This window comes from Vanessa tameamea, chromosome W (genome assembly GCF_037043105.1).
Source record: "Vanessa tameamea isolate UH-Manoa-2023 chromosome W, ilVanTame1 primary haplotype, whole genome shotgun sequence".
Classification (NCBI taxonomy): domain Eukaryota; kingdom Metazoa; phylum Arthropoda; class Insecta; order Lepidoptera; family Nymphalidae; genus Vanessa; species Vanessa tameamea.
In genome coordinates, this window is record NC_087340.1 from 2,603,928 (window position 1) to 2,628,055 (window position 24,128).

The 24,128-nt window shown below is 40.1% G+C and overlaps 2 protein-coding genes across 2 annotated transcripts; both read right to left on the minus strand.

Annotated features, from left to right (window-relative positions):
- Positions 1-3,112: 3,112 nt before the first annotated feature.
- LOC135194599 (uncharacterized) lies at positions 3,113-3,976 on the minus strand. The gene has a single exon (XM_064220215.1). It carries the CDS (start codon positions 3,974-3,976, stop codon positions 3,113-3,115), a length of 864 nt encoding a protein of 287 aa, XP_064076285.1.
- A 147-nt stretch (positions 3,977-4,123) lies between these two features.
- LOC135194600 (uncharacterized) lies at positions 4,124-4,912 on the minus strand. Its single transcript, XM_064220217.1, has one exon. The coding sequence runs from the start codon at positions 4,910-4,912 to the stop codon at positions 4,124-4,126; it is 789 nt and encodes a 262-aa protein (XP_064076287.1).
- Between the last annotated feature and the right edge of the window lie 19,216 nt (positions 4,913-24,128).

A 24,128-nucleotide genomic window follows, 5' to 3' on the forward strand; every position in this document is an offset into this window, starting at 1 on the left:
CCGTCTCTGTGAGGCATTAATTTTGTCCAAATTAAATTATGCTGACACGCTTATTGGACCAAGGCTGCTGGCTTGCACTAGAAACCATATCCAACGAGTTCAAAACGCTTGCGCACGATACTGCTTCAATATACCTCGCTATGCGCATGTTACACCTTACTTAAATCAAGCAGGTATAATGAAGATGGAATACCGTCGGCAACTTCACTTCGCTACACTTTTGTTTGGTGTCGTAAAATATCAAATACCACAGTATCTTTATTGCAAGCTGGGCTGGCTAAGTGATGCCAATAAGCGGTATCAAACCAGAGCGTCATCCTATTGTATGTTAGTACCACAGCATCATTCGGCAGCGTTTAGAGGAAGCTTCAAATTCTTTGCTACCAAGTGTTGGAATGACCTTCCACCACCGTTGAGGGATCTAAAAACCATTTCCAATTTTAAATTAAAATATAAAAAAATCCTTCTTGACAAGCAAAAATGGAATATATAATTATTTACTTTTTTTACTACCAGACTACAATTCTTCTGCGAGGTGGACCACATTCCGATGCAGTTAAATATAATACTAAGCTATGCATCTGCATATAAACGACATTTCACCATATTCCACTTCCACATGAGAACTTTTCTTTCAAAGAGCAAATAATTTAAAACCTGTAAAATATATTTGATTATTATTCGTTTTAATTTATTTTATTACAAACAAAATAATAAGTATACTTAATTTTATTTATTTTAAAAATACTTATTTCAATATATATATTCTATTCATTATTCTTCTTTCATACCCACAATTCCTAATACAACCTGACATAACCTCATTTTTACATCACGTGCACGCTCTCGACTGCTTAAACGTTTCCATCACAGACTAAATAAACTTATAACGAAATTTGTGAGTTCTCGAGTGACGTGGCGATCAGTAACAATAGGGCATCATACACACCTTGATGTTATATACTTTTTTATTTATTTTTTTTATTTTTTGTTGTTATTATATTAAAATTATACAACAAATATAATATTTATTGTAATAATATTTTATATAAATAAAGCTATATATTAATCGTCTTCATATATTATTATTAATATTGTTTATTTATGTTTATTCAAACTGTCGCTGACGTTCTCTGACATAACTGTCTAAAGGTGATCGCTGAAAATCAGCGCTGACACCTGGGGTATTACTATTCCAGATTGTCAGCATATGCTGAGCGATCTTCCTTTTATAACAACACACCGCTGTACAAATAATTAATTATCTTTTGTTTTTTTTTTTATTCTAAATAATATGTACTTCTTCAGCTGTATTGTCTAAGTATAGAAAATATGTATAGTGTGTTGTTGTAAATAAAGAATTATTCTATTCTATTCTATTCTAAATAAAATATCAAATTTCAAAAGTTAATATAACGGTTTTACATAACAATAACACCGATATTATGTGCCGAGAGGAAAACATTGCTGTGAAGAAGCAGTCGTATACTTACTTTAATCTGTGGTCGATTTTTACCTTACACAACTTAGTTCACCTGAATGTCACTAGGTGGCGTTAGTTAACCAGCAAGTGCGCGGGAACCGCTGCCATATTCCTACAGTCTTCACCAGGAAGTACTTTCTGCAATGCTGTATGTTTTCCTCTCGGCACATAATATCGGTTTTATTGTTATGTAAAACCGTTATATTGATGTGCATTCCGGAAAACATACAGCATTGCTGTGAATACGTGTTTGTTATCTGCTGGTGAAATATGTATTGTTTTTAAGCACAACGCTATGATGAAATTGATAACTAATGAAATTAATAAATTATAAACAACTGCGATGTAACAATCATTTTAATGTCTTTAAATGCTTTGAAAGATACAAAATATATATTATAACATTGTTGTCTTTACTATCCTGGCTTAAGAAAGTATTGTAGAATTTCGTGAGATTAGAACGATGATATTTGATAATTAAATTCATAATATATGAAATAATATATGGTTTTCCTTCCATTACTATACAAACAAATACTCATTTAAATTATTATCATTAGTTTATTATTATTGTTATATATATATAATAATAATAAAAATCAATTCGGTGTAAATGTTTTGAAAAAAGAGTTATGACTAACTTTAGTTTCTATTATACGACAGTAATGATTAAAGAATGTGCTGGATGATCTCCAGTTTCTACGTGACAATATCTCATCAATCGATTGATTATCAAACCACCCCAGGGAAGCTACCGCTGACCTACAGCTTCCAGGAGATGCCCTAATACCACTGTCCTGAAGAACTGTACGCACCCAATTCCCGATTACAGTTCGAGAGGCAGCCTTAATGTCACCATTGACAGTGATGAAAAGGTTATTTAAATTGATATTGCTAGTTAACCGCCTAGTTTGTGTTCTTTTTATGAGTGATCTAACTAATGTGACGGGACATATGTTTTGATCATCATGTTTAGAGAGTTTCCATGCGGATTGGCGATAATTGTGAGTGTCCGTTTTAGACCCAAAGGCCGGTATTAAAATGATGCTTTCTCCGTTATCCTGGAAACTCTCTGTAGAAATTTTTAAAAGGGTCAGATCGTGGATTCTTCTTCCCGGGGCTAACAATAGAACTGCTGCTGTCCTTCGTGACAAGTCGAATAAGGTGTCTTTCAAGGGGTTAGCCAAATCAAATCAAATCAAAAATCTTTATTCAATATAGAAGTGTTTACACTTGCTTATTGATTGTCAAAAATCTACCACCGATAGCTAATTTAGGACAATGCGAGGATCCCATGTAAGTGCTCTCTTTATAGCTTTAGATTTAACTGTTCGAATTGCTTTAAGGACATGTTTGATAATGAAATCGGAAAATGTTGATGTTCTACGTGTGGGCCACAAAATGTCATAATTGCTGATTTGTGCACCAGGATCGTGTTGTATGCTAAATTTTCTCTTAGAAAAAACTGTATCAGAAATCTAGCTATATCAGTAGACTGGGGAGTTTTTGGGTTCACCAGTGAGCTGGAGCACCAAGCTAGCCATCTCTTTATGGCAGGAAAATAGGTAGTAAGTGTTGATTGTCGCCAACTCTTTCTTAATAATTCTTTTTCTTCTACAGCCCAGTCTTTTATTTGTTCGCCCCACCCCCAATTTTCCAGACTTTCAGGGCTAATGTTTGCACTTGTGGAGGAGGTTGCGATGTTGTCACATCTATGAGCACTTCCGAGAGGTTTTGTAGCTCGTGCGGTGGTTCTAATGCCCTCGATTTCAGGTCTTGTAGCCAGAACACCTGAGGCCAGTCTGGGGCCACTACAAGATAAGTTCCCTTGGCGTTGTTCAGATGTGCTAACACCCTGAGTAATAGGCTGGGAGGTGGAAAAACCCAGGCGACCCAATAATTCCAAGGTCTGCTGAAGGCGTCTGTATAACATGCCGATGGATCTTTGCAGTCTATTGAGACGTAGTTTCGTACAACAGCTGTATTTTTTGACGCGAACAGATCTATTTCCGGATACCCCCATTTTTGGAAGACTTCCGCTGTCGCATCGGGTATCAGGTGCCATTCCACCGGATGTTTTCCTCGTGATAATCTGTCCGCAATTATGTTGTACCTCCCCGGGAGATATGCTGACAGCGTTATTTTGAATTTGTCCGCTAGTTGGAGAAGTTTGAATGTCAGTTCCAGCAACGCTAAAGATTTGGTTCCGCCTTCTTTCCGGATATACGCTATCAGTGTTCGATTGTCGGATTGGATCAGTACATGTGACTTTACTAATATTTTTGAGTTCATTTTGATAGCAGCGAAAACGGCGAATAATTCTTTTTTGTTGCTGTGCCACCTCCTTTGGTAGAGTGACCAGCACCCTGACATCACTTTTCCATCCAGTTGAGCGCCCCAACCTACGTCTGAGGCATCCGTTGCCAGGAAGTGGGTAGCTGGTTTTTTGTGTATCGGTAACGAGTGATGAGTAGCTCCGCGCCACCACACCATCTCTCGGTAAACATTCTGAGGGATACGTTGTACTTGACGGGGTAGTCTCTTGTCGAAGCGTCGCAAGAATATTTGGGAATTGCGACAGTGTAGTCTACCCCGAGGAATGACAAAGTTGGCAAAGTTCAGCTTCCCCAAAATTGTTTGTTATTGTCGTAGACTCATGTGTGGCTTTTGCATAATCTGTTCTAGGGCGCTGTTGATGCATTTTACTTTCTGATTTGGTAAGACCATTTTGTTCTTGGCCGTTAGCCATCGTATCCCTAGATATTCCAAGTCTTGTGTTGGAGTTAGGACCGATTTCTGGAAATTCACTTTCCAACCCAACAGTTCCAAGTGTCTTACGGCCTCCGCAGACCGAAGACTTAACTTGGTTCGGTCTTGGTGCACCAGAAGAAAGTCGTCTAGATAGACTAGCACTCGACAATCTTTCGCACGCAGGGTCTCCGCGACCCAGCATGTGATGGAAGAGAAAAGGTGCGGAGCAGAAGCTAGACCGAAAGGCAGGCACGTCATCTCGTAAATACGGTTGTGATAACTGATTCTGAGGAAGGGTCTGTGTGATTTTGCCATAGGGACATGAAAATAAGCCTGCGAAATGTCGATCTTTATCATCCAGTCTCCAGGTTGGAGAAAGTCCGGCACATCTGTATGGGAAATCAAATGAAATTGTTTCGTTTTTACATATTTGTTTAGTTCCCGGAGATCGAATATTGGGCGCATCGATCCATCGCTTTTCTTTCGGAGAAAAAGTTTGGAGATGAAACTCGGGGATTTTGCCCCGACTTCTTGAAGAACATTTTGATCCTCTAGTTCGAGAATTACTTGAGTCATGGCAGGAGAAGTTTTTGTTGCATACTGGTCCATTATAATTTTTGTAGGCCAAACAAGGGGGGGTTTTCTGAATAGGGGTATTCGGGATCCCGTGATTGTCATCATGACAAATTTGTTTGCATCCAAAGCCTGCCATCTGTCTTTGAACTGTACAAGGCGCCCCCCCTTGAATGATAGTGGAGGATAGTCATTTTTTCTTATCTCTGTTACGAAATGTAAAGTTTTTAGTTTGCTTGTTGTTGTCAGTCTTGTTTTTGTATGTTTGCTTATTTTGTGGCTTCTTATCTGAACTTTGATAATAATTGGCCTTGGTGGAATTGTAACTTTTAGATGTTGAAGGTTCATTAAGTCGCCTTTTCAGACTAAACTTATCTTTTGGTTTGAATGTTTGTGATTGTGACAACCAGTATTGTGGCCCTCTGAGGGACTGAATAAGCGACAGTAGTTTTGTTTTGTCAAAACGAGATTCTTCACTGGGTGGAATATTATGAAGAGCAGTTTGTATACTTTTATTAGGTATTTCTGATATGAGTCGTGAACGTCTAATCTCTACACATTCCGCTCGCTTGCCACAAACGATTTGTAGTGTGCGCTCCGAATTTTTGTAGGAGGTGGAAGATTCACCAAACGTAACGCTCATTTTATTAAATAAATTGTCGCTATTTAGCTCGCTTGGGTTTTTAACAGCCCAATCTAGTATTTCTTGTAAGCCTGATTGCAACAACTCCTTTTGGTATAACAAAGCATTGGTCAGTCCCGCAACAAATAGTTTGGTAGGGGCCAAAAAGTCTTTGCCTTTATTGAGGCAGCACAATTCATCATTGATTTTAAGGTTGCAAAATCCCGGAGATGCAGTGACTTCAGCTAATGCTTTATTGTATCGCACGTGTTGCCATAAGGGTGTGTTAAAATGATGTAACTCTTTAAGTTGTTTTAACCTATTCCCGTCGGCGGGCTTCATGCATTTTTTGTCATCAAACTCTGTCTTATAATTTCCTAGTTCTAGAGTCTTTGTTGGCACCGAAGGGTTGGTTAAAAAAGAACTAGCATTTTTTACTTGGTCTGTGTGCACGTGACTACTGGATTTGTTGCTATCAGTCCCACATTGTTGATGCATTATTAAATTTGTGAGAAAACTGACCTGGTCATATAACGCGTCGATTCTCGGATCGACCGTTACCTGGGAGTCCAGCCGGCGTTTCTTGCTGGGAGTATCCTCACTTTCGTTATCGTCGCTTGAACTGCTTCAATTCGAGGTATCGTCATCCTGGCAGCATTTATTTTTTTCGGTACAAACATCATCCGAAATAGGCACATGCGACTCACTAACTTCCGCGGTTTTATTCGGAGGGCGATCCATAATTAGAAAATAAATTAACTTAAAGTTCGAAAAAAAATATATGTTACGATTTCGAAAACACTTAGTTAATTATCAATCAATATAATCACAGATACATGAATTGTTCATTGTAACTGAATCACTTTAGAATTCTTTTTTACGAATTTCGACCAACTTGGTGAAAGTACACAACGCTATGAAGGAATATGGCAGCGGTTCCCGCGCACTTGCTGGTTAACTAACGCCACCTAATGACATTCAGGTGAACTAAGTTGTGTAAGGTAAAAATCGACCACAGATTAAAGTAAGTATACGACTGCTTCTTCACAGCAATGCTGTATGTTTTCCGGAAGGCACATCAATAAGAATATTTTCCTATGTACACAGATTTATTTACAATATTAAAAATAAGAATAAAATATATACACAATTAACATTTACAGAGTTACATTCATCTAAAATAAAATTAATTAAATGTCCCATATAAATAAGTTGGCGAATAGACTCAGCTCTGCAGCCTATGCGGTAAAAAAAATTAGACTTTTGACTGATGTGGATACGGCTCGCCTTGTGTACTTCAGTTATTTCCACAGTATAATGTCGTATGGCATCCTACTCTGGGGTAATGCAGCTGACATTAATACTATTTTTGTACTGCAGAAGAGGGCTATTCGTGCAATTTATAACCTGGGCCCAAAAGATTCGTTAAGAGATAAATTTAAAGAAATTAAAATAATGACTGTCGCTTCTCAATTTGTTTTTGATAATGTTATGTATGTACGCAAAAACATAAACGATTTTCCCAGAAATTGTGACGTACATTCTATTAACACTAGGAACAAGAATAAACTTGTTACTCCAAGTACCCGATTACACAGGGTTAGTAACTCTTTTTTGGGGCAATGTATACGTTTTTACAACAGGATCCCAGAAAACGTTCAAAATTATTCAATTATAAAATTCAAAAGAATCGTTAAAGAGCGTTTGTGTGCTAAAGGATATTACAACACTAATGACTTTTTAGTTGACTGCACACCTTGGGAATGTAATGATCGCCTCCGGGCTGCTTCAAATAACTAAAATATAATTATCATTGTATATAATAATGGTTAAAAAAAAATATATAAATAAAGATATATATATATCCCGCTGAGTTTCTTTCGCCGGTTCTTCTCAGGTCCGAGGTGCTAAATTCCGAACCGGTGGTAGATTTTTGACAATCAATAAGCAAGTGTAAACACTTCTATATTGAATAAAGATTTTTGATTTGATTTGATTTGATTTGTATGCAATTAGAAATATTTAGTAATGAATTCCATTTACTTAAACGAGGCCACACCTTACCTAAACGTAGCAAATTATGTTCTCTTTCTCCATTTATAGATAACGAAGACATCATTCGAGTAGGAGGTCGTTTAAAGAATTCAAACTATGAATACAACATTAAACATCCCATCTTACTAAGTAGTAAACATAGATTAACAAAACTTTTATTTGAAATGTATCACATAAACTTAATGCATGCCGGTCCTCTACTTTTATTGGCTAATATTAGATTAACGTACTAGGTTCTAGGGGGTAGAAATCTCGCAAAAGGTGTAGTTCACTCTTGTGTTAAATGTGCGAGATTTAAATCTTCATCTGTACAGCCTGTTATGGGTGATTTGCCTAGCCATAGAACAAATTTGACATTTCCTTTTTTAAATACTGGCGTAGATTACGCCGGCCCAGTGTTGATAGCCGATCGAAAAGGTAGGGGTACACGTCTGATCAAAGCTTATATTTGTGTGTTTGTCTGCTTTGCAGTAAAGGCGGTTCATTTCGAGCTTGTTGGGGACCTCAGTAAGGAGGCTTTCCTCGCAGCACTACAGCGCTTCATAGCACGTCGTGGCAAACCACAGCATATTTATTGTGATAATGCATCTACTTTTGTAGGCTGTTTTAATGAATTGACTTAAAAAAATCCGTTAAGTTTCACTTACGCAGAACCCTCAAACAAGCACACTTAACTTACGAAGAAATGTCTACTTGTTTGGTTCAGATAGAGGCTATATTAAATTCCAGACCCCTAACTCCTCTTTCATCTGACCCGTCCGACCTAACCTGCCTTTCACCGTCCCATTTCCTTATTGGACGGCCACTTACATCTGTACCTCATTCAGATATTAATGAGAAAAATGTTCTCAGACTACAGCGTCACCAGAGGCTGGAATTTCTCCGACAGCATTTCTGGCGCCGATACTGCAAGGAATACATAACTACACTGCAGCAAAAACAAAAATGGCAAAGGAGCAGCGGCGAACTCATGGTGGGCGACATGGTTCTGGTCAAGGACTCCAGTCAACCTCCCCTATTGTGGCCATTGGTGAGGATTGTCAAGATTCATCCTGATGGCAGCGGAGTTGGCAGAGTGGCGGCGGTACTGACGAAGAAGGGGACGGTAACGAGGGCATACAATAACTTATGCCCCTTACCCATACATTGACAGCGTCAATCCCCCGGAAGCGTGTTGCGACTAACGCATCGGTCGCAGACTTGCGCTCGGCAGCCAATGGGCGAGTGTGACGTCTTGTCTGCAGTGATGGGGGCCCGGGTATATAAGGCCCCGACAGGCCACACTCGCTCTCTTCTCCTACATTTTCAACATTTAAAATTGTAATAGTAATACGTGGTCTTGCTCCTAAATTAAAATATATTAACCAGTCTATGGACTTTTATCACGTCCCATCAGGCGGTCAGAAAAGTTAGACAACTTAATTGATATTGACACCGCTTGTTTAGTATATTTTGGTTATTTCCACAGTGTTATGTCATATGGCATGATTCTTTGGGGTAACAATGTAGAGATTGAATCTGTTTTTATTTTACAAAAGAAAGCATAGTCCGATCTGATGAAGATGAGTGCAGAGTCCGGTCTATTTATAATCTTGGAGCTAGAGACTCTCTTCTCTCTTCGGGATGTTTTTAACAAAGGATGTGTCACAATATATTTACAACAACATTATGTATATTCATAGTAACATTGATCACTTTGATAAAATCTGTGATAATCATTCTATGTGCACAAGAAGTAAGGATAAACTTATAACGGCAAGGTCACTTCGCTAAGTCAATAAATCCTTCTTGGGGCAAGGTATTCTATAATAAAATTCCACAGACATTTTTAACTTTGTTGTTTGATAAATTAAAATAATTTGTAAAAAATACATTAGTAAAGAAGGCATATTATTCAATAAAAGATTATACAGACGATAAAAAAAAGTGGAATTAATACTTGTTGACTTCCAGGCAGGATATATTACATGCATATATCATTGTAATTAACTAACATGACTGTTTTTTTAAATGTTGAAAAAGAGTAACTACTGAGTTTCTTGCCGGTTCTTCTCGGTACAATCCACTTTCCGAACCGGTGGTAGCTTCACTTAATATAAAAAAAAAGTTGTTAAATGACGATTCAAAAGTGCTTGTAAAAGACTACTTCAATAAAGTATATTTTGATTTTTGATTTTAAAAAAAATATTTAAAGGTCAATCATGCAAATTTCATTGTAAAAATATATCAAATAATTGTTAAACGACAAATTTACTAAATATGATGAATTTGTGGTTTTTCAATTTTAACAAAATCCTTAAATAAAAAATTATATATAAATTAAATAAAAAATAATATTATATAATAAATTGAGGTTAAAGCCATCTATGGGGCCAATGAGAAACTAACAACCGCCATCTAGTAGCCGAGCCCCGTAAAATTTTTCTTTTAAATCTTGAGTTGCTTATCTATAGCTAGTATAAGTGTAGTATCTATGGACAATTAGTAACACATTATTGTATGCCGGGTGCAAGTTATTCCCATATAATGAATAGTATTTTGAATAGTACTCATTGTCCTACTACTACACTGATTATATTAGTTGGGAGAAAGGGAAATGTAAACAAAAAAACTTGAAAATTATTACTCTAAATTATCAAATTTAAATGTGGAAAGAATATTAATGTTCATATTTCCTTATATTAAAGACGTGCCACAGGAAAATTCTATTAGATTTAAATTAAATAATATGTTACATATCATGTCAAATACTTATTATGTAACAAAAAATTATATATACATATAATAAAATAAAATTAATTGACATTAATAATATTATTAATAATAATACATGTTTATTGACATGTGATAGGTGTCACCTATCAAACTTTTATTAGAGACAGGTAGCTAGTTCGCTATCATATTTTATTATTACAAAATCAACCAATTGTTTGGTTGACCAGACAACTGCTTCTATTTTTTTTTTTTTTATATTAGAGGTGGCAAACGAGCAGGAGGCTCACCTGATGGAAAGTGACTACCACCGCCCATGGACATCTGCAACACCGGGGGGCTTGCAGGTGCGTTGCCGGCCTTTCAGGAAAGAGTACGCTCTTTTCTAGAAGGTTCCCAAGTCGTATCGGTTCGGAAAAACCGCCGGCGAAAGCTGGTTCCACAGAGTGGTTGTGCGAGGCAGAAAATGTCTTAAAAATCGCGCTGTTGTGGATTTTCGGACATCTAGGTGTTGTGGGTGATATTTTGAATTTTGGCGAGATGTCCGAAGGTGAAATTCAGCAGCCGGGATTAATCCGAACAATTCATCGGAACATTCCCCGTGATAAATTCTGTAGAAGATGCAGAGCGATCCAACATCTCTACGCAAAGCCAAAGGATCAAGCAGATCGGAAAGGGCTTGATCGTCGATAATTCGAGCCGCTCTACGTTGTATACGGTCGAATGGAAGGAGCTGGTACTGGGGAGCACCCGCCCAGAGGTGAGAGCAGTACTCCATGTGTGGCCGAATTTGTGCCTTGTAGAGTCTTAGACGATGGGCCGACGTGAAATACTGTCTTGCCTTGCTGAGCACACCAAGCTTTTTTGATGCCAATTTGGCTTTGCCTTCCAATTGACCGCGGAACTGAACGAGGCTTGAAATATCGATGCCAAGTATTCCTATACTAGCTGTGGCGGCTAATGGAATGTTCTCAAATAGTGGAGATACGACAAATGGTGTTTTTTTAGCAGTTAACGCGCAAACTTGCGTCTTTTTGGGGTTGAAATGGACTAGGTTTAGCCGGCCCCAGTTCGAGACTTTGTTTAACGAAGACTCGATTTCAGACAAAAGTTTGTTCCGGTTTTCTTCGATGTTTTCCCGAGAAATATTAGCACGGCCGGTGTATGAGGTGTCTACGGTGCTATCGTCTGCATAGCAGTGAATGTTACTGATTTGCAACAAGTCATTGATATGCAGAAGAAACAGAGTGGGTGATAGAATGCAGCCTTGTGGAACACCAGCATTGACGAATTTTAAGTCGGAGCATGCACCGTCGACAACGACTTTGATGCTCCGATCTGCCAAAAAACTGATAATCCAATTGCATAATTTCCCGGGAAGCCCATAGGAAGGAAGCTTCGAAAGAAGCGCTTTGTGCCACACGCGATCAAAGGCCTTCGCTATGTCCAGACTGGCTGTTAATGCCTCCCCCTTGCTCTCTACTGCTTCCGCCCATTTATGAGTCAGGTAAACTAGAAGATCACCGGCTGAGCGACCCCGACGGAAACCGTACTGGTGGTCGCTAATCAGCTGGTACTCCTCTAGGTACCGCAGGAGTTGGCAGTTAATAATGGACTCCATTACCTTGGAGAACAAGGAGGTGATAGGCCTATAATTGGACAGGTCTGAGCGGTTGCCCTTTTTAGAGATCGGATGCACCAAAGCAGTCTTCCAGGAGTTCGGGACGACGCCGAATGCATAGGATTGCCGGAAAAGACGCGTTAAGACCGGTGCCAACTCGGGAGCACAAGTCCGTAGCACGATTGGAGGGATGCCATCGGGTCTACTCGACTTATGAATATCCAAGGAAAGAAGTGCTTTACGAACTGCACTTTGCCGGAATGTAACCTCCGGCATCGTGGTATCACACCGCGGGATTGTTGGTGGTGACTTTCCTCGGTCATCTAGAGTCGAGTTCGCCGCGAAGAGAGAGCCTAAAAGATCAGCTTTCTCCTTCGCGGTATGGGCCAATGACTCACCGTCTCTGTGCAAAGATGGAAAAGAGGGCTGACAGAAATTCCCTAAGACAGCCTTAGCGAGAGACCAAAACGCACGTGTTCCTGAAGGGAGGCGCACCAGTCTCTCACCAATTCTGCCAATGTACTCCATCTTCGCCTTAGCAATCACGTTTTTGAAGGACCTAGAGGCAGAGTTATATTCCTTTCTGAATGCGCTGGTATTTACATCACGAGACGCCGATGCGTTAGCGCAGTCTTGGTAGCGTTCCCATTTTCGGCGTGAAGCCGTTTTGCAGAAACGACCAAACCAGGGCTGGGACTTGCCACCGATGGGGACCGCAGAATACGGAATGAACAGTTCCATACCCTGAAGTACCACATCGGCGACAGAGTCAGCAACAACGCTCGGATCATCCGGCGAGAAACAAACCTGCCCCCATGGGTAGGATGCAAAGAAGGACCGCATTCCATCCCAATCTGCTGACTTGTAGTGCCACACTCGGCGGCAGCCCACGAAACGAGGTCGTGAGTACCGCGCCACCGGCACTGTACTCCGGACGAGACAGTGGTCCGACGAGCCCAGAGGGGGATCGACGATAACCTGGTAGCCATCCGGATGGGAAGTCAGCAGAAGATCCAACAGGGAAGGTATATGATCCTCCACGTCCGGTATTCGCGTTGGCGAGGTGACCAGTTGTGTCAAATCGTATGCTAAAGCGAAGTCGAGAACAGATCTACCCGCATGATCGGTAGTGCGTGATCCAAGCCATTCGGCATGGTGGGCATTAAAATCGCCAAGAATTACGATCTCTGCGGATGGGATCTGCTGCAGCACGGAATCTGTAGCCACTTGGACGTGCTCAACCAGTCGGTCGGTTTCGGCATTACCGCTATGGGACCTATAAAGGCACGCGTAGATTCGCGGATGGTCGTCGCAGTCTACACGGAGCCAGATAATCGATAGGTCCTGCCCTTCAAGGCTGCCGTGGCGTCGAGAGCAGATATCATCTCTGACGTAAACGCACACCCCAGCTCGTGGTACAAAGGAATGTTCCAATTTGTACCCGGGGTAAGAAAGAAATGTCGTATCGGCAGAAGAGGATATCTGGGTCTCGGTAAGAAAGAGCAAGGCCGGCTTCGCCGTCTCGAGGTGAAAGTGAACGGCGTTCAAGTTGGAGTTGAGTCCCCTTATGTTGCAGAAGTCCACAGTGTGGGTGGTAGGGGTTGCCTTATGATGCCTGCTCCGCTTGCCCCGAACAGTGGCGAGCGCAAAATTGCCCCCCCCAGAATTCGGAGGGCAGCCTGGGCATCCCTGCACAGGTGGTGTACGTCCTGAGCATGAATGCCCAGAGACGGATTCTCCACCGCAGTCGCTGATGGTACCCTCCTGGGGTAATAAAACCAAATTCTGCACAACCATTATGTTTTGGGGGGGGAGGGGGATCGGGCCTCCGGGACTCTCACATACCGGACGAAACGCGGTAGCATAGCACTTTACGCCGATTTTGAGTGAGAGAGTGGTACTTGCCCGGGCGTGCCGGCCCATTCGGCTGCAACCCAAAGGTATGCAGTGTGGCACTACCACTAGATCTACAACAATTAAATAATCTATTAGAAGTTAGCAAAAGTGAATTGAATAAAGACAAGGAAATGGTCATTAACGTGAAAAGTGTGAGTGTCGGCACTCTAGTGTTATATATAATTGTAGTCTTAAGCGCCTGTATAATCTTAGCACATAAGTATAGAAGTATCGTAAAATATTGTTTTTGCCGAAATCATCTGAATAAAAATAGTCATGCTAATGATAATCATCCCTCCGATAATTTCGTGCTTATGGGGGGAGGAGTTATACATGCAGTATTTGTGCCAAATATTATAACATCTTGTTAGAGAGTACTCGCCATGGGCTGCCTACGCTGATACAGCATTCGCGGTAACGCCGGGATGTTACGACTAGCGCCCGGCGACAGCCATTCGTAGAGATAAGGACTTAGTTAGGAACATTGTATTAGATTTATTTTTAGTCTGAATAAAACTGTCGTCGAGACTCCTTTTTTTATGGCATTGGTTGGCGGACGAGCATATGGGCCACCTGATGGTAAGTGGTCACCACCGCCCATAGACAAAGGCGCTGTAAGAAATATTAACCATTCCTTACATCACCTATGCGCCACCAACCTTGGGAACTAAGATGTTATGTCCCTCTTGTCCCTTATGTCTGTGATTACACTGGCTCACTCAACTTTCTAACCGGAATACAACAATACAGTGTACTGTTATTTGGCGGTAGAATATCTGATGAGTGGGTGGTACCTACCCAGACGGACTTGCACAAAGCCCTACCACCAAGTTTATAGTTAATACAACCTTGGTTTCTTTTTAAAAACCTTCGGTAGCGCCCCCGGTACTTAACTACTTAGTGGATTAGTTTGGGTAAACAATAATTTATAGTGTAAATATATATATAAGACGCCATTGAATGTTCACTTTTAGTGTATGGTTTTGTGAATATCTATGTTTTTTTTTTTTTTATGGCATTTGTTGGCGGTCGAGCATATGGGCCACCTGATGGTAAGTGGTCACCACGGCCCATAGACAAAGGCGCTGTAAGAAATATTAACCATTCCTTACATCACCTATGCGCCACCAACCTTGGGAACTAAGATGTTATGTCCCTTGTGCCTGTGATTACACTGGCTCACTCACCCTTCTAACCGGAACACAACAATACAGAGTACTGTTATTTGGCGGTAGAATATCTGATGAGTGGGTGGTACCTACCCAGACGGGCTTGCACAAAGCCCTACCACCAAGTAAAAGTATGTACCTTTGCAATAATAGAATACGCTCCAAACCTTCTCCACAAAGGGAGAGGAGGCCTTATCCCAGCAGTGGGAACTTTACAGGCTGTTAATGTAATGTAATGTTAAAAAAAAAATAGAATGGCCATAGGTACCATGACTATGAACATTTATCATGCCGCCATTTTATAGATGTCCACGCCGAATTGCGGTACAGGCGTCGCATTGCAGAAGTTACGCGCCGAGTATGAAGTGAACTATACGTGTTGTAAATATACTGTAGAAGATGGAAGAAGAGTGGGGAAAACATATTATTGCTAATAGATTTTGAGATTTTGTTTTTGTTTAGATTTAATTACAATGTCAGATCGTGAGCGTGATCGTAGTACGAGCCATCGTGGTAGCCGCAGCCCTAGTCATGAGCGTCGTCGCAATAGCCGTGGTTGTCGCGACAGTCGTGAGCGTCGCAGTGGCCGCGATCCGAGTGACAGTAGGCGTCGTGAACGATCTCGTGACGAGAATACTCGGTTGAGGCTCGAAATGAAAACAATGATAGCTCGCCTTAGTGCGTTAGAAAATAAGTTTAGGGCTACGTCTATTCCAACGCGTTCGAGTGAGCACATGGCGGGTTCTGGTGGTCGTGATGTGTTAGTGTCAGAAAACGTGCACGATAGATCGCCATCGCGGCGCTGGCAAACACGATTGTTAGGGCGCAATGTCTCGCGATCGCCGAATCGCACGGTTTCACGTAATGTACGTCGTCCGTTGTCGCCGCGGCGCAGGTTAAGATCCCCTCGGGACGTTAGTCAACGCCGGCGTTCTCGATCCAGATCGCCACGTCGTGGTAGTGAGGTGGATGCGTCGGTGCATTCTCAGGTCAGGGTAGGCCGAGTCACGAAAAAGTTAGGGCTTTGGTTGACACACCTGAACCGCAGAATGTCAAGCAGGTTCGTCAGTTCATGGGTTTAGCCAGCTATTTTAGACGTTACATTACTGACTTTATTACGTGACTATTACTTACGTGAAATGCGTCGCCAGAGAGCATCTGAACGACTACGTTCGAATCAAGAGCGTCAAGATGCATACGTCAACCAAGGTCGTAAGTTGCCTCGTACTTTTGAAGTAAGTAAACTCATTGGTTTTTGTTAGAAAACAGGCACAATCTACTGGGAAGCTGGATTCCGGGATGCGAGGTCCGTACAAAGTTGTCCGGGCATTGCCTCACCACCGTTACGAGCTGAGTTATTGGCAGGCTCATATGGAAAGAAGACTCAGAGCGTCGCAGAACATATGGTTCAGTGGCGGGGTGAGTGGACCCCGGATACATGCGAGGCATTCTTCGGGACTGGTGAGTGAGCTGTGTTGTCCTGGTGTCCGTGAGTGGCAGCCAGAGTGTCACGCAGGTGACTTTTGTGTTGTTTACCTGATATCCTTGAGGGGTAGTCAGAACGTCACCAAGGTGACAATGTGTGTGTTTACCTGGTACCCTTGCGGGGCAGCCAGAACGTCACGGAGGTGACCTTGTGTGTGTTGTCCTGATACTCCTCAATGCGGAGGTTTATCAGAGGGCCTCGGAAGTGGCTTCTTGATTTGTTGTTACTTGTGTGCTCGGACACTGTCTTGGAGTCGCTCAGACATGTGGTCCTGGAGCTGTGTACACGCAGGGTCATGCCACGAGTTGGCCTCTGACGAGTCGTGGTGTGTGTGTGTAGCGTATGTCTACGGGGCAAACATTGTTCGTATTTTTATTGTTGTTAGTTTGGGTTGAAACATGCTTTTATGGGTACTGATTCACACATGCAAAGTTATGTCTCATGTAAGTCCGCATAGACCTCTATCGAGTCATGAAGGTGCACTCCCCCGACGGGAACTGCCCCGGGTGATTGGTACTCATATCTGCTTGTTTTATATCCGCTGTGTTTAGGCTGTGCTATTTTGTCAGTTTAGTTTACAAGTATACCAATTTGAATGATAACCTTTAGCGCTGACAAAGAATTTTCTATATTTCTTTGTGTGAATTTTCTCTGTGGTGGTATTTCGTTCTGTGCAGATGCAGAGGATGAGGAGTCGATAACTCCTAGCGTTACCCAGCCTTCCAATGTTGACGTTCCTGGTGACGCGAGTGAGCCGCAACCCAGCACGTCAGGGACGCAGACACGAGGCGAAGAGCCTTGTGTGTCACCCACCTTCACGTCGAGCGATGAAGGCTCAGAGCCTTCGATGCCAATTTTGGCGACTGATCTCCAGAGTTAGAAGATGGAGGAGACCGAGGACGGTCACCCGTCAGGAAAGGCCGTGTAGATGATGGAAGAAGAGTGGGGAAAACATATAAAAAGCAGCGCCAGCACCCGGCGCGATCTCTTTGCTGTTCGGCTGTTATCGAGTCAACATCTCGGCATCGTCATTCTGTTTGTTGGGTTTTTCGTTAGATTGTTCCGTAATTGTTGTAATAGTTTGAAAGGTCTTACATTTTAGTTTTTGTTTAATTTAATTTTGGTTTGTTAAATTTAATTGTTTTCAAAGTAGATTCGTTTTGTAAATTGTTTTCTTGAGGGTAGTAATAAATTTGTATTTAAAAAAAATAACTTCTGGTCTTATTTCTAAGTATACATTATTTTATTAACTTCATGTGAACATTACGTATATTGTGCGATGTACTTATGTATAATAAATAGTCCTTACGAACCTGATATCTTAATTTCGCGAAGCGTTTGATACTAGTTTTTTTTGTCAAAAGAAGTTGGCGTAATTAGAACATTCGCTTACCAGTTCGAACTATTTAATATTTTATTTCATAAGTTAGTTTTTACTGCAACGTATAAAAAACCAATAAACACTTAGTTCGTACAGTATCATATAGTTTTAGGAATATACTGTATTATTTTGAAAAAAAAAATCCAGTGTTTTTCAAACTTTTAGAGTGTGTGTGCGTAGTGTGTAAAACGGGAAGAAAATAACAAAGTCCTCAACTTGATGGTAACTCGTATAATACGCACACAATGAACACGGAAAGAAAAAGTCAGAAGGTAACAGAGAGTACGGAAGAAGAAAGCAACAGTTCTGATAGAATTGATATCACATATAAATTACTAAAACTAAATATGAAAACAATTTAATATTAAAGGCTATTAAACGAATCGCATGGAGCGAGAGAGATCGACTAACTAATTAGCTATGCACTCTTTGGCGACTTACGATATTACGCGGTGGCGGGTAGACGCGGAACAAAAGCGTCGCTCGGCCGATCCGCCGCATTCTACGGGTTTCGCCCGAGTATGCTTGTGTATTAATATTTTGTGTTACTATTGCTATGAAAATAAATATATGAAATGTAATGACGATGTGTATTGTGTATGTATATTATATTATTACATAAATAATAAATAAATATTAAGTAGAATATTATATCGTATTTGTGTAATAAATAAATATGATAAATAATAATAGACACAGGTGTTAGTGTGTCTAGTGATTGCCACAAGTGCGTGCGGAACACTTTCGTGTATACGGAGCCTCACATTCTTCGACTGGACTATGATAACGTCGCCGTAGGTCTGTCCCTGAGATTCATGGATGGTCATGACGCTTGATCCTTCACCTTTTCCGTATCCCTGGTCCATCAGGAGTTTCTTTTCCTCCTGCGTATGGGCCAGATATAGGGTTTTGGTTTGGTCGGATGGTATGTTGGCGTCAGTGAATCTCTCCATTTTGAGGGAGTGGACGATGGGGCTTGCAGAGTAGATGTTACGGTAGACCTTGCTAATGGCGTATGCGACGTCCAGGGGGTTTCGGTGCGTACAGGATAACTCACGGGTGATGTTTGTTGTCAGGCTTGGTCGGCAGTACCTTATTTCGAACAGATTTTCTCTGTCGATATAAGGCAACTGGTTGATATCTCCAATAAGGACCACCTCGATAGCTCCGGACAGCTGTGCCGCCATTACTATGGCTCCGAAGTGGTTCATGAGGGTGTGCCTACTATAAATACTATGTCATATAATTTTATTATTCAGTGTTGTAATAGATACTCAATTAAACAGACTTGATTCCTGCTGCGTCTAGTTATTTCACGCTTACCAATAAGGTACTATAATATAAACACAGTGGTGACCCCGTATCAGCGTGAATACTTTTGAATCTTACTTTGAAAGTAAAAGAAAAATGACTTCTCAACAAATAGCAGGAGCCAGCATAAGTGATCCACCAGAATTAGCAGTTGTTACCGTGTCATCAAGAATACCAGAATTTTGGTGCGACCAACCGCGACTTTGGTTTGTTCAATGCGAAGCCATCCTTGTACCTCAAAAGTTATCGGATGAAGCGCGATTTAACTTAGTTGTCACCAAGTTGGGTAAAGAGGTCATACAGCAGGTCAGTGACATATTGCTTAAGCCGCCTGACATCAAGAAATACGATACCCTTAAAGAGCGATTATTAAAGGTTTATGAAGAATCGGAAATTAGGCAGTTCCAAAAACTACTGAGTGAAATGGAACTTGGAGACCAAAAGCCTTCTCAGCTTCTACGGCGAATGAGAGACCTAGCACGTGAAAAAATTTCGGACGAGACATTGCGTATAATGTGGCAAGGTCATCTACCTCCATCAGTTCGAGGTGTTCTAGCAGTCAGTGAAGTGAGGGATCTTGAAAATTTAGCTGCCATTGCCGACAAGGTTATGGAAACTACACGACCCTTGCAAGTTGCCGAAGTTCAAGCCATGTCAAGCTCCAGCGCCAACGCCAACACCAGCAGTGACACCGCTTTCATTATTGCGGAATTAGCGAAATTAAGTCTAAAAATTCGTAACATCGAGAAACAAAGGAATAGACGTGAAAAATACAGAGGTCATCGTTCGTGATCTCGATCGGCGTCTCGTATTCGTAATACGATGCAAAACAACCCAGAATGGTTATGTTTTTATCATTTTAGATTTCGTCACAGAGCAAGAAAATGTATAGAGCCGTGTGCTTGGAAAACGTTACAAAATAAGGAAAACTAAATGTGGTGCAATCGCAGGTGGAGATATGCGCCATAACCCCAGTCCACCGCCTTTGTATTAGAGATAACCATAGTGGCTTAAAATTTTTAGTCGACACAGGAGCAAATATATCGGTTTTACCAGTAAATAGTCGAAAATTTTACAATAGTGGGTGTGAGGAGTACAAACTTTACGCCGCAAATGGCACCGAAATTAAAAAGTATGGTGAAAAAACTTTAAATTTAGACTTTAGTCTACGTCGTTCATATCGTTGGACTTTTGTATTTGCGGACGTTAAGCAACATATCTTAGGGGCTGATTTTTTAAGCCATTGTAAGCTGTTAGTAGATGTAAGTAAAAGAAAACTCATTGATTCAGTGACTAGTTTACAAGCTATTGGATCCATAACTTTACAAAATTTTCTTTCTGTTAGAACAATAAATTGTAAAAACGAATACAGTAACATTTTATGTGAATTTCCCAATGTTACCAAACCTATGTGCTTCAAGGAAACTCCATCGCATTCTGTTGTACACTACATAGAAACTACGGGTTCAGCTGTTTACGCGCGCCCGAGACCGCTACCACCGGACAAGTACAATAAGGTTAAAGCCGAGTTTCAGAAAATGCAAGAAATGGGCATTTGTAGACCATCGAAAAGTAATTGGGCAAGTCCATTACATGTAGTTACAAAAAATAACGGAGAAATAAGACCCTGTGGTGATTATAGACAATTAAATGCTATAACAAAACCAGATCGATACCCAATACCCCGTATCCAGGACTGTACGTACCTTTTACATGGCAAGGTTATATTTTCGAGGATAGACATGCAAAGAGCTTACCACAATATAGGAATTAATGAACAGGATATACCAAAAACTGCCATAACAACACCCTTTGAACTATACGAGTTCACGAGAATGACTTTTGAGTTAAGAAATGCTGCCCAGACTTTCCAAAGATTTTTAAACAATGAAGTATTACGGGACCTAAACTCTATATTTATCTATATTGACGACATCATTATTGCGTCATCCTCAATATCGGATCATAGACAGCACATTAGACAAGTACTAGATCGTCTTAATAAGTATGGTATAACCATTAATTTGGCTAAATGCGAGTTCGGAAAACCTGAGTTAAGTTTTCTGGGATTTCAGGTATCAAAAGAAGGACTGAAACCGTTAGAAGAGCAAGTTAAGGTTATATCGGAATTTTCGAGATCAAAAACAGTCGAAGAATTACGTCGTTTTCTCGGAATGATAAACTTTTATAGACGTCATCTTCCTAAAGCCGCCGAAATTCACGCAAAATTAAATATATTTCTACATAACGCTAAGAAAAAAGATAAAAGTTTAATTCCGTGGACAGAAGAGTCTATCGAAGCGTTTGAACTGTGTAAACAAGGCATTAAAAACGCTGTTACATTGTCCTTCCCAGGACCGGACTGTCCGATAGCCCTAATGACAGATTGCTCGAATACTTGCGCAGGCGCGGTATTACAACAAAAAGAAAATAATTCATGGAGACCTTTAGGATTTTTTTCAAATAAATTAAGTGAAGCTCAACAACGTTACAGCACTTACGACAGAGAATTGTTAGCGATATATATGGCCATTAAACACTTTCGACCTCTAATCGAGGGCAGGCCGCTAACTGTATATACAAATCATAAGCCTATAGTTTATTCATTAGCAAGTAATAAAATTAGTAAGAATTACACGCCAAGGCGAATTCGACACTTGGATTTTATAATGCAGTTTTGTACTAACATAAAACATATTAGAACGCAAAACATTGTTGCCGACACCCTCTCGCGAATATCAGCAATAGAGTTGCCGTCACCTATCGATTACGAGGATTTAGCTAACCTGCAACGCAAGGATGACGAATTAAAAAATCTTATGAATTTTAAAAACCTAAATTTCAAACAAATTATGTTGCCCAATTGCAACAAGTCCATATATTGCGAAGTATCTAGGAATAGAGTACGTGTATATTTGCCCGAACGATTTCGAGTATCAGCTTTCAACGCGTTACATGAAGTCAGTCACCCCGGCACGCGCGCATCGCGAAAGTTGATGCAAGATCGATACTTCTGGAAGGGAATGAATAAAGATATTAATAATTGGACAAGGACATGTCTAAAATGTCAAAAATCAAAAATACATAGACATACTATATCACCGTTTGGACATTTTGAATAGCGATAGATTTGAACATTTACATATGGATATAGTAGGACCCTTAACATACTGCAACAGTTATCGATATATTGTCACAATGATGGATAGAAAGACGGGTTGGCCAGAATGTTACCCTGTAAAGGACATTTCGGCCGACACCATAGCTGATGTTATTTATTCCGGATGGATTGCGAGATTTGGATGTCCGTTAAAGTTAACAACAGATCAAGGACGCCAATTTGAGTCTAATTTGTTTAGACAATTAGCTAAAAGAATGGGTATTAATAAGCTTAGAATCACTGCTTATCAACCACAATCCAATGGACTCATAGAACGTTGGCATCGCTCGTTAAAAACATCTCTAATGTGTAGAGGCAATACAGATCAGTGGGTTTCCGAATTACCATCTGTATTACTAGGCCTACGAGTGAGTTTGAGAGACGATACGCAAATAAGTGCAGCCGAAATGGTTTATGGAGAAGCCATAAGATTACCTGGAGATTTCTTTCAGCCAATACAGCAGGAAACCTCAGACAACGAAAGTTTTCTTCAATCACTCAGAAGAAAAATAGCGAATATTGCATCTGTTCCGAAAAAAGAAATCCATCAAGGCAAAATATTCGTTCATCCAGAACTTAAAGATTGTACACACGTATTCGTGCGCTGTGATAAAGTTTCAAAACCTTTAACACATCCATATTCCGGTCCGTTTAAAGTAATAAGTAAAGAAGAAAAATATTTTAAAATCATGCAGGGAGATACAGAGAAAGTAGTTAGTATAGATCGCTTAAAACCTGCGTTCGCACTTTTAGCAAATAAACACGAGAACCATCCAAATAGGGCAAGCGAAACTATAAACAACAATCTTAAAGTATCGAGATTCGGTCGCGTTATTGAACCAACAGTTCGCTTCGCTTTGTGACTACATCTTCTTAAAAAATAAAGCATATCTACAATATATATAATAATGGGGAAAACACAAAGTAAAAATACAGAAGAGCACATCATCATAGCTCAAAATGGGGCAGGAAATAGTGCCGCCTCTTCCGCAGTAGCAACAGAAGAATCAAATCAAGCTTCACTGATTAGATATGAAATATATCTACTCTTTATCCTCACATGTATCCTGGCAGGAATAGCGTACATGATGTGGAGGAAGTGCAAAGAAAATTACGCGCACTATATGAGAAGAGAGCTACAGGATGTAGGACTGGCGACTATAACAGTTCGTCGAGGGGAACAAAGCTTAAACAGCAGTTCACCTCCTCGACAAGTGATTGTGTGAAGTGAAGTGATAGTGATAAGTAAAATGTTATTGAGTGCATTTTAAAAACTTTTGTGATTTTTTAATTTTTTGTTTAGATTTTACGTTACTTTATACATATATTATATTATATTTTTATTATTGCATCGTAAAACAATATTTTAATTACAGTCAAGTATTAAATCACAAAAAAACAATTAATGTAAACTTATATCTGACTAATTTTTTAGTGTGATAAATATTATAATTTTTTTTTGTCATAAAATAATTTTAAATTGTATTGTGTATACAATTATTTAAATTAAAGGGGGATGTACTGTGCCTACTATAAATACTATGTCACATAATTTTATTATTCAGTGTTGTAATAGATACTCAATTAAACAGACTTGATTCCTGCTGCGTCTAGTTATTTCACGCTTACCAATAAGGTACTATAATGTAAACACAAGACAAAGACAACGCGTGCCGACTTGATACCAAACTTTTGATATAAAGATTTTGTACTGACTTACTGTAGAAGGAATTAAGAACTTAATATTTATTACTTAATCAAACCTCCAATAGACCCAAATACTATATTATTTATTAATTTACATTATAAAATATTATTATTGTAGAAATTTTCTTTCTAACGTTTGTATTTTTGATTCAGAATAAATCCGCTGTTCTTGTACGCAAAGTAATAAAAATTATAGTAGTA

Coding starts and splice junctions, on each gene's coding strand:
- LOC135194599 (XM_064220215.1), bottom strand. CDS start 3,976: ATGGTGTGGTGGCGCGGAGCTACTCATCACTCGTTACCGATACACAAA.
- LOC135194600 (XM_064220217.1), bottom strand. CDS start 4,912: ATGACAATCACGGGATCCCGAATACCCCTATTCAGAAAACCCCCCCTT.